Source organism: Poecilia reticulata, unplaced genomic scaffold, assembly GCF_000633615.1.
Source record: "Poecilia reticulata strain Guanapo unplaced genomic scaffold, Guppy_female_1.0+MT scaffold_641, whole genome shotgun sequence".
NCBI classification, from domain to species: Eukaryota; Metazoa; Chordata; class Actinopteri; order Cyprinodontiformes; family Poeciliidae; genus Poecilia; species Poecilia reticulata.
In genome coordinates, this window is record NW_007615390.1 from 1 (window position 1) to 11,203 (window position 11,203).

Genomic DNA, 11,203 nt, shown 5'->3' on the forward strand with positions numbered 1-11,203 from the left:
GCGGCCGAGTGTGAAGCGGCCGGGATGAGGCTCAGTGCCTCCGAATCCGAAGCCATGGTCTTGAGCCGGAAAAGGGTAGAGTGCCTTCTCCGGGTCAGGGGAGTCGTCCTGCCTCAAGTGGAGGAGTTTAAGTATCTGGGGATCTTGTTCACGAATGAGGGAAGAARGGAGCGGGAGATCGACAGGCGGATTGGGGCAGCGTCTGCCGTGAAGCGGGCGCTATACCGGTCCGTCGTGGTGAAGAGAGTGCCGAGTCAAAAAGCAAAGCTCTCGATTTATCGGTCGATCTACATTCCCACCCTCATGGTCATGAGCTTTGGGTCATGACCGAAAGAACGAGATCACGGATACAAGCGGCCGAAATGGGTTTCCTCCGCAGGGTGGCTGGGCTCTCCCTTAGAGATAGGGTGAGAAGCTCGGTCATCCGGGAGGGACTCAGAGTAGAGCCATTGCTCCTCCATGTCGAGAGAAGCCAGTTGAGGTGGCTCGGGCATCTGGTCAGGATGCCTCCTGGACGCCTCCATGGTCAGGTGTTCCGGGCACGTCCCACCGGGAGGAGGCCTCGGGGAAGACCCAGGACACGCTGGAGGGACTATGTCTCTCGGCTGGCCTGAGAACGCCTTGGGGTTCCCCTGGAGGAGCTGGAAGAAGTGGCTGGGGAGAGGGAAGTTTGGCCCTCCCTTCTGAAGCTGCTGCCCCCGCGACCCGACCCCGGATAAGCGGCAGAAAATGGATGGATGGATGGAACAGCTTTCTTTCTTGTATAAGAACTGTTCAGGACTCCGAAATATTAAAGACTCTCCTTTTGATTCAGGTGGAGCTTGATGTTACTACTACATCGTTTTATATCTGTTCCACGTGAATTTTATTTTCATCTCTACTAGTGAATTATGTTGGTGAATTATGTTGTATGTGTGTGTGCTCCTAAGTGACTTTGCAATTTAATTAGTTATTTATTCTTGATCGCTTCTTACTTTGAAGTATTTTAGTGGTGTTTGTTGTTTAAATACTGCAGTGCAGTAATTAAATCCTCTACAACTTTATTTGTTTAGCTCAGGGTTTTCAGATGAAGGGCAAGTTATTTTAAACTTTTAGGTGCCTTTCTAGTCCAGCACAGCCTTTTTAGTCCATCTCACCTGAATTAAATAGCTGAAAAATGTTTGCAATTTCATGCTATGTCAGATTGTACAGATTTCTGCTAATGACATTCGTATTTGATTCAGGTGTGTCGAAGCAGTCAGATGGCTCAGTTTTTGTTCACTCTGATTTCTAATGCGGAATACAAAATTACCAAAATGACTGCAATATATACATATGCAATTTTGTTTTGAGAGTGCTTCTTATAAAACTGAAAACCTTATCCTCTGTTGCAGGTTCAGGTGCAGGTCCAGCCACAGCAGCAGCAGATGCAGGACTCTGCATCGCAGCAGTCTGTTCAACAGAATGTAGAACAACAGATTGTGCAGGTCAGAATCTGAATTTTGTTAAGAAAAACATATTGTCATCTTATTCAGTTTGATAATATCATGTTTCCGCTTAATGTCCTGCTTATACTAATTGCACAGGTGCAAATTCAAGGCCAGCAACAGGGTCAGATGCTTGGCCAGGTTCTCCAGGTACCCGCTGGTTCCCATCAGCAGCTGCAGGGCATTACCACTGCACAGCTGATTCAACCTGGGGAACTGACAGAGGAACAGCAGCAACAGGTTTGTCCATAAACTATTGGTGCTGGAATGATGCACATAGCAAAACGAGGCAGTAAACAAGTTGGGACTTCATTCACACAGCAAGTCTTGATTCTCAATTCAATGTTTTTTTTTTTTCTTTTTCTTTTTTATGAATCTGAGTATTAGTATTTTTTCTTTGCTTTGTTTTTTTTTTCCCATAATGGCTAGAGCTATTGCAATGAGATCTTGTAATAGCACAGCAGTGTAAAACACAGTAGGGTACTAGAATTTTTTTTTTTTTTACTCATTATTACTTCTGACCTTGTGTTTCAGCTGCAAGCCCAGCTGGTGGCAGCTGTGGCAGGCGGGCAGCAGATCCAGATCCAGACGGTGGGGGCCCTGTCGCCCACTCAGCAGCAGGACGGAGTGGAGCGGAGGTTGATGGGAACCACGGTTGCTACATCCCAAGCAGCAGGGGTCCTGCAGCCAGCTAAAAAGCGTAAGGTGGACATGCCCATCACTGTGTCGTATGCCCTGCCTGGTCAGCAGGTAGCTACAGTCTTGGCGATCCCACAGGGTCAGGGGCAGCAGCAGAGCTACGTGTCGCTGCGGCCAGACCTCCTAACTGTAGACAGTTCCCACCTTTACAGTGCTACTGGTACGATCACCAGTCCCACAGGTGAGACCTGGACCATTCCTGTGTACTCTGCTCCTGCTGGGTCTGGGGGCCGTGAGCAGGTCACACACATTGCCATCCCCCAGGAAGCTTACGGGACGGTACAGGTGGCAGGGACAAACACTACAACAATGACCACAATGCCGACCCAGGTCACCATTGAAAGCGACAAGCTAAAAAGCCCCACTAGTCAAAGTCAGACTGTGCAGGCGGTTTCCAGCATAACGAGCTCCACCGGGATGTGCAACCAAGAGGAAGTGGTTCACACGCTGGCTGCAAACGCGCTCTTCCCCGCCCAGCTGATGAACGGAAACATCCACATTCCCGTGGCTGTGCAGGGCTACTCCAATGCCACACAATCCATTATCTGGGACCCCCAGCAGCAGGTGCTGCACACACAGGGGCTGACGGGGCAGGATGGACAGCCACTACAGGTAATTACACAGCATCCTTTCATCCTGCAGGTGTTTTATTTCAGCTCAGTGGAAGTTTTTATTTTTTTTGATTGGCTGTTTTCAGGGTCAGACGGTGGTCACAGAAGTAGATGGTCAAGGTCAGCAGCAAGTGCAGGTGCAGGAGCTGCTTCTGCCTGCAACGTTGAAGCCAGAGGAGGGGCTGGACGTGTGGCGACTCTGGGCTCAGAGGAAAAATGCAGAGCTGGACAAATCGGATCAGAACAAACTTGCTCCCATAGGCCGTGAGAGACCATGCATTTTACTTAGAGTTAAAGTGACAAACAATAATTGGTATGAACAACTTTTCCCCATTGTGGGACAGTAGAGGATTTTCTGTTCCTTTCTCAATTGGCATTTTTCCTTATGTGGTGCATCAGGACGTCAGGCGCTCCGTTTCCAGGAGGATCTGGTGTCGTGTGCGGTGGCTGAACTCTGCATGGGTCTATCTCTGATGACAGCAGAGGCTCGGGGGCTTGAAGGAGAATCATACGAGGCGGATGTTCTTTATTATGTATTTCTCTGCATACAAAAGGTCAGTTACACTCTTTCACCCCCAAAACTCTCCGTTGATCTGTAGCAAGTTTTAGTTAACACAGAAAAGAAATTCAGAGCTTTTAATTTGCATAGTTTACAGTTGAAGTTAGAAAAAATAATTATTTAGTTCCAATAATCTTAAAGCTAAATTTTACTGCCTTCCCAAACAGGAACTAAATGAAAGTTTCTAAAGTGGATGTTGACATTTTGATTGAACTCTAGGGCTTGTTTTATTTGCCCTGCTAAGAATCTCTGCATACAATAGACTGGGAGTTAATAGCACCATTGATGATCTGCTTCTCTCTCTTCCTCCTGCAGTATCTGTTTGATAACGGTCGAGTTGACGACATTTTCTCAGATCAGTACTATACTCGTTTCGCTCATTGTCTTCATCTAATCTTGGACCCCTGGAGGCCGTCGGTTCATCCTCTAGGTACACCCATATATTTATTTTTTTATTTTTTGAATTTGCTGTGTTGCTCTGCATAAATTCCCTACACATCACCTGTTCCTGCAAACCTTTACAATGAGTTCCAGCTGCAGGTGCAATAGTTTTCTAAACCTACCAGCTCTTCATATTCTGCTCTTTCCCTCTTTCCCCAGGATATGTTATTCCCAGTCATGTAACAGAGGAGATGCTGTGGGAGTGTAAACAGCTGGGAGCTCATTCTCCATCAACACTGCTCACAACTCTCATGTTCTTCAACACAAAGTGAGTTTCAAAGCCCTCCAGTATTCTGATGGTTCTGCAGACACTTTGCTAACAAAAAGGATTTTCTTCATTTAACGATGCATGATCAAATGTCGATCGGTTTGCATTCGTCTACTGCATATCTTTAGTAGTCTGCCTCACTGGTTGATGTTGCTCTGTTTTCCAGGTATTTCCACCTAAAAACAGTGGATCAGCATCTAAAATTGGCTTTTTCAAAGGTGTTGAGACACACCAGGAAGAGTCCCAACAATCCCAAAGACAAGAGCACCAGCATACGGTACCTGAAGTCAGCAGAGAGGTTCATAGGACAGAAAGGTAAGAGGATAAACAGATGTTAAAGTCCTTTTATAATTGCATAATATGATTCAATTCTGCTCAGCATTTCTCTGCTTCCATTCAGTCTGTTGACCAGTGGCCTTAAAAAAAATGTTAGTGGGATTTTCACTCTTTTTAAAAGTGCAGTAGTACTCTCTTCTAGACTGTGTAAAAATCCTGCTTATTATGTTTACTCATGTATGAGGTAATCAGTAGGCCTGTCACAATAAGCAATAGCTCAGTAATAAAATGCATGATAAATTAAAATAAGATCAAAAATGTCCATTTCCATGATTTATCGTTTTCTCTTTTTCTGGTAGAAGTAGTTTTTGGTAGAAAAACTTGTACTTGGGCTTTCTGATTAAAAACAAAAAGTCTTCAGTTGGGTGCTTTGGTCTCAACTTTTTTTGAAGGACAATTTTGTTTAGAGACTTCATATAAAAAATTTTTTTTGTTGCTGTTTTGTTTATTTCAGTTACATGAAATATCTTCAATTTCTTGTGTCAAATGTTCATTAGAAATGAAAATGTATTTATCTTTAAGAATGTATTCTTGCATTATAATGCCATTAACATTATATCACTTGAAAATGGTCTCAAAACAATATTATCGTTTATCGCAATAACTTCTGCGACAAACATGTGTATAGAGCTTTCTGATAAAATCCGAGTTGCATTTCTCCATGGAGAGTAACGATGACTGTTGTTACTTTTCGTTCAGTGACAGATGACATGTACTCGGAACAGCTGGAGGACCCTGAGAACCCGCTGCGCTGCCCTATCAAGCTCTATGATTTCTACCTCTTCAAATGGTAAATAGGAAGCGACTTCTTAATAAGATTTAGTTCCTCTTTGAGGAGCTGCTATTATTAAGTAAAATTACTAGTTGGTGTAATTGAAAGGGTGTGAAGATTCTGCAGTCTGCGCTGAAGTGTCTTAATTTGCAAGATTATTGCTGTTGGGAATTTAAAAAAAACAACCCAAAAAACATTGATGCTGAATAATCTAGCTTCGCCATCTTTTAGAATGAATATTTATTGGACCCTAAAGACCTGAACCTTATTTGGTCAGGACTTTTGCAAGGTCAGAAAAAGTAATCTCATTCTAGGTCTTAAAAAGTCTGAAATACAAACTCAAGTTTATGTCTTAAGTTCGCATGTTCTATCAGGAATGCAGCAATGGGGAAAATTGGGGCCAGTGTTTATCTGATGGTAATATAGCTGTTTTGGAGGATAATAGATATTTGAGATTGCATATTTTTTACTAATGTTAAAACACTGGAAAAATGGACTTTTCCAATATGTTAAGTGATCAACATCAGTTAATACCAATACACCGTCCACTCTTATGTTCAGTCATTAATTGTTTCCTTCAACTTCTAACATGTTGCTTTGAGAAACAGATATTTTACCTTCATCTCTGAGTTGTTGCTCTTGCTGAATGATTTTGGTTTATTATGTTGTTCCAAGGCTACAAATGCCGAGATGAATGAAAGCAATAAATTGCTGTCATTCAATGGAGCAATCAGCTGTCCATGCAGATTTCCTGAAAATGCCGCTCCTTAACCTCACTAGCATACATTTTAATTGTAGTTAATTAAAATGATGTTGTATTTTTTTTTTTTTTTAATTTCCCCATTTCCAGCACCTCCATCATGCAAAAGCGTCTTCAAACGTCAGTTCAAAATGTTTAATTTGAAATCATGGATATTAGTAGGTGACTAAGACCCATTGTCTATAATGATTATGTACCTAATTACATACCCTAAAAAGCTGTTTAAGGTACGTAGCCGTGTGTAAAGACACTTGAATCATGTGTTATGAAGTTATTTTTTACTTTCCACTTAGGTTTTGCAGAAACTCTGTTTGATTAAGGAAGTAGCTTACAGTAACTTAAAGACTCACCCAACACTCAAAGCCGGTGTTGGGAGAACCTAAATGACTTAACAAGAGATCCACCAATCAAACTTTCCCTGGCTGTTACAGATTGTGACTAGTACCATTTTTTTATTTTATTTTATGGAAATTATGCATGAGTAATAGGCAGGTTCCTCAAATGAGGTTCTGATTTTGTTACAACAGAAAGTGAATGGGTAACAAGGATATCTCTATTTATGCTCCGAAGTATAAATAACTATAACCTTTAATGTAACTGCATTCAAAAAGTGCATCAAAACAGACATTTAGAGGCGTAAGATGAGCGATTTTAGTTTAGATTTTTGATGAATGGGAAGAAAAATGTTTTTTTATTCCCTAATGTAACATGCAATTCTGAAAGATGGATAGTAATATATTAAATCAAGCCCTCCCTCCTCACCTCTTCCTACTAGGAACTGTTTTCTTTCAGTTTGTGTTAAGAAACTGACATTTTTGACATTTAAATAAGTACACCCATAAAATATCCTCACTCTTGTTACCGTTGTGTGTTTGTACAGTCCTCAGAGTGCTAAAGGCCGTAACGACACCTTCTACCTGACCCCGGAGCCGGTGGTGGCTCCAAACAGCCCCATTTGGTACTCGACACAACCAATCCCCCGGGAGCACCTGGAGCAGATGCTCGCCCGAATCCTTGTTGTCCGTGAAATCCAGGAAGCGCTTAACATGTCGGAGAGCATGCACTAGTTGGACCTGAATAGAAGTAAAAACAGAAGGGACTCCTCCTGTTTTTATCACCCAGCCTTTGATAGCTCGTCATGAGTAGTTTGCTCTTCTCACTCTCCTCGTTTTATTTTCTTTTGGGGTGGCATGTATCTGTTTATATCATGTGCCGGCCTACCTTGGACATAAACTGTAAATACACTTAAAAAATCAATATATAGGGAGATTAGTCTCATCGAGACAGTCCCCTTTTTTTGTCTTTGTTATGGCCAAAGGATGTAGAGTCTAATAATCTTTTAGTGGACCTAAACGCTAATTTAAAAGTTATTTTGACTGTTGGTTCACTTCACCAATAGTCTGATATAAATGTTAATTTTCTTACCTGTTTTAATCTGTAATATATTTCCAATTGTCACCATGGTTGGCCTACACTATGCTGCTTTTTCTTTCCCTATTTGTTGTTTTATTCCTTTGTCTGCCTTGATCACTGTTGAGTCTCACAGTGAATATCTCAGTGGCATCAGAACTGTATATTAAAAAAAAAAGACAAACTAGGTATGAAAAAGTCTTTAAGTTATATACATTTTCCTTTCTTATATCATTTTGTTTGGGTTGAGCCTACTTATTTGGAGATGCTGAGCTTTGAGATTACCTACTTAAGAGCACACTCTGTTGGAGCTTGGTGGTATTGAATCACATTAGTACTTAAATCCTCCATGGATTTGATTGCAACAGGCTGGCACCGCCTAATTTGCAGCTAATGGCACTTGCCACAGGATAAAGGTGTGGCGAAAGGAGGACTTGGACTCTGACGTCTGCTGAATTCTTTATCTCTTGAGGACGTCAAAAACACAAAGACTAAAGAGGGATCCAATGTATCATGTCCACTGTACTCCATGAAAGACTTAAAGTGGGTTAGCCCTACATGTTCTATAATGTATAGTACCAGTAGTTTCTCCATGAACTGCAATGTGATTCAGTCATTTAAGGAGAATGGCAGTGCCTGTGTGTTTTTCAAACATGACCTTTTTTGTACAGCCACTACACCGTGTGTCTGCCTTTCTGTTGTCACCTCTGCACCCTGATTGATAGTGTTGATTGTGTTACATGAAAGAAATGCACAGTGGACATTTTTTTTCCCCAACAGTTAATAAAATACATCTCAGCAGTCTTTGTCACCAATTAAGGTAAATAATTAGCTCTCTAGCCGCTCCCACCTGGAATCTTTGCTCATCATAAAAGGTTTTTTGTCAGTGACCTGATAAAAAGCCTCTGCCTGCAGTATTTTTATTTCATGCAGCCTCCTTTTCTCATGAATCAAGTGATTTGCAGAATAACAGGTTTAACCTGATGAATTATTCCCTCAGTTCTTCCTCATGGTTACAGTACAAACTGCTGTGTCTTTGTTGAGAGCATTTATCTGCATGTCAGGGCAGTTCTGTGCCTCCGGGGCCTCTCGTCACACTGCATACACAGCGTTGCAGCTTTAGTCATTGCCAACACTCGTATAAAGCAGCATCAAGAAGCCCCCACTCCCCCCCTTTTTTACATCCAATGAGATGGTCATCAGTTCTTCCATGCCTTTTTTCAGAAGATATCTTCAGGCGTTTTGTGAGTTTGGATTCATCTGTGATAAGGAGGGTATTAACCTCCTCAGTAGGTTCCCAGGTTTAAAAATCTGCTGCAGTGTGTTCTGGGGTTGGGCTGCTGGAGGTTTCTGTTGAGAGCTGTGTCGCCTCCTCCTCCGTGAGCTCTGAGGTTGATCGTTTTTGTGTTGGTTAGAACTCAAATCCGGGACTTGCATCTGTTGCCTGCTGAGAAAGGAGATGTCTCATTCAGTCCTCCTGGGTTGCCTCATAATACTGTCTTTCTGCGCACAGTGGGGACTTATTTCTACATCCCTACCTTGCTGATGCTCCTCCGCTCAGCCAGTGTAGCAGACAGTGATGAATAAATATGTACTGGTCCTGAATACACACAAAGGAATGAGCAGGTTATGAAATGGCTTTGTTTTGTTTGGATGGCATGAGTCAGTTAAGTACACAGTCTATAAGTAGCTCAATTATACCTCCCAGTAAGGTTAGTCATCAAAATGTTTGTTTTAAACTCTATACAGATTAATTTGTGCTATATTTCTGGTGGTTATTTAGTAATAACCTTTTGATGATTAGAACTTGTAGTTAATAAAATATTCGTTTTCTAATAACTTGAATGGGACAAAAGTCAGTAAAAACTAATTTTTGATGCATAGATGTCTGCCCACCAAAAAGTATATCTACATACAGTAAGGTTTATGCATAGTACTTAGTCTGGGTACTGTTTGCATAAATTGCTCGATCAGTCAAGTGTGGCATGGACTCAGCCTGTGGCATTGCTGAGGTCATAAGTAAGTCCAGCTTCTAACCTTCAGCTTATTTGGATTGTTTGGTCAAGTGTTTCTCTTCTTGACAATACTTGACAGATTCACTGTGGGATTCAGGTAAGAAAAGAAAAACTGGCCAATTGAGCGCATGGTCTTTGGCAGATGTGAAGTCCTGCTGGAAAATGAAATCGATATCCATAAAGCTTGTCTGCAGAGAGGCATTCCTTCTAAAAGTTTGTGGTACGTGATTGCATTGCATGTCACGTGGCTCCCTAAATATTCACCAATGTGGAAATTTTGCGATGTACCCAAAGCATCTTGGATTGTGTCTGTCTCCGCTCTTCCTCCAAACTGTTCGATTCTTGATCTCCTAAGCCAGTGTTTCTCAACCTTTTTCAGCCCAGCGCCTCCCAGCCTTTATCCAGGTCCCTCACCCCCCCCCCCAGCCTTTATCCAGGTCCCTCACCGCCCCCCACCAAAGAATTTGCAGGCTACTTTGCACTGACCATTATTTTATCATTAATATTACTATCACTATTGTAGATGTTTTGATTTTTATGCTTGTTTCAGTATTTATCATCAAAAATAATTTCCCAGAGAACAAAAAAGTGATGGGAATAGAAATTAATTTCACAGGTGTCTAAGAAAAATGCAATGAACATTCAAGTTAAAATCTATAGGCCTAACAGCAGCCAATCAGAGTGGAAATAATATTCTTATTCTGTTCCATTTTTTAGTTGTTAAATATTCCACAAAATGACCAGATAAAAGATGTTCAACATGCCAGTTTAAACTTTGAACTATTTGCAAACGACTGAGCTCTGCAACATTAAAMCATGGATAGAACTGTAACTACATTAATCATAGCTCTTCTTCTCTTCAGTGTTCCTGTCGGTTTCTGGTGGTGCAGCTCTGTGCTGCCTTCAGGAGAATGGGACATCAGAGTATCATCCATAAAATTTCACCCACATGGCATTTATTGTGCAAACCAGAGCTTTCAGTGGAAAAACAAAAGTTCCAGRTCCTTTTAATGCCATACAAATATGAGACAGAAACATGGATTATATCTTTATATAGACCTTTATATTGATTATAGATTAATAGTTCTACTGGACAGAAATTACAAAGAACAAATCTGGTTCTTATTCAAATCCTAATGAGTCAAATTGAAAGTGTCATGAAGTCATCAGCCTCATGACATCAACACTGATATGAAAAATAATATTGAAGAAATAAATATCCATCCATCCATTTTCTTACACCCTTGTCCCKCAGTGGGGTCGGGAGGGTTGCTGGTTCCTCTCCAGCTAGTGTACCGGACGAGAGGCGGGTCACCCTGGACAGGTCGCCAGTCTGTCGCAGGGCAACACAGAGACACACAACCAYGCACACACACACTCACACCTAGGGGCAATCTGGAGAGGCCAATTAACCTGACAGTCATGTTTTTGGACTGTGGGAGGAAACCGGAGTACCTGGAGAAAACCCACGCATGCACAGGGAGAACATGCATACTCCATGCAGAAAGACCGGGACTGGGAATTGAACCCAGAACCTTCTTGCTGCAAGGTAACAACAGCCTTACCAACTGCGCCACTGTGCAGCCCCAGAAATAAATATATCAAATCTAATTAAAACATAAATAAGTGATGTTACTTACTGTTATGGTCTGTAAGATATATTTATTCTCAGTACTAGATGTGGTCTCAACAAACCCATGACATTTCAACATTATTTTACCTTTTMTGTGGAAATAGTGTCTGTTTATTCTTGCCRTTCAGTCCTCTGTATTAATTATTGCTCGAAAGGTCTTGCCATACCAGTTTATTCCTCTGTATTTACTTTAGTTCTTAGTTTATTCTTGCATTTTGTTCTTCATTCATTTC

General features: G+C 41.6%; 1 protein-coding gene and 1 long non-coding RNA gene across 2 annotated transcripts; one reads left to right on the plus strand and one right to left on the minus strand.

The window, feature by feature from the left end:
* Positions 1–1,354: 1,354 nt before the first annotated feature.
* LOC103461127 (glutamine-rich protein 1-like) lies at positions 1,355–8,123 on the plus strand. Its single transcript, XM_008403455.2, has 10 exons — positions 1,355–1,466; positions 1,566–1,706; positions 2,001–2,777; positions 2,863–3,040; positions 3,176–3,330; positions 3,651–3,765; positions 3,936–4,044; positions 4,211–4,359; positions 5,080–5,170; positions 6,793–8,123. Exons 1-10 carry the CDS (start codon positions 1,407–1,409, stop codon positions 6,977–6,979), a joined length of 1,962 nt encoding a protein of 653 aa, XP_008401677.2. The 5' UTR covers positions 1,355–1,406; the 3' UTR covers positions 6,980–8,123.
* A 405-nt stretch (positions 8,124–8,528) lies between these two features.
* On the minus strand, positions 8,529–9,735 carry LOC103461126 (uncharacterized). Its single transcript, XR_533053.2, has 2 exons — positions 8,861–9,735; positions 8,529–8,769 (listed from the first exon to the last, which is right to left on the minus strand). It is a non-coding gene; the product is annotated as an uncharacterized LOC103461126 (long non-coding RNA).
* Between the last annotated feature and the right edge of the window lie 1,468 nt (positions 9,736–11,203).

Coding starts and splice junctions, on each gene's coding strand:
- LOC103461127 (XM_008403455.2), top strand. CDS start 1,407: ATGCAGGACTCTGCATCGCAGCAGTCTGTTCAACAGAATGTAGAACAA. Junction 1,707..2,000: donor CAGAGGAACAGCAGCAACAG/GTTTGTCCATAA, acceptor CTTGTGTTTCAG/CTGCAAGCCCAGCTGGTGGC. Junction 4,045..4,210: donor CTCATGTTCTTCAACACAAA/GTGAGTTTCAAA, acceptor TCTGTTTTCCAG/GTATTTCCACCTAAAAACAG.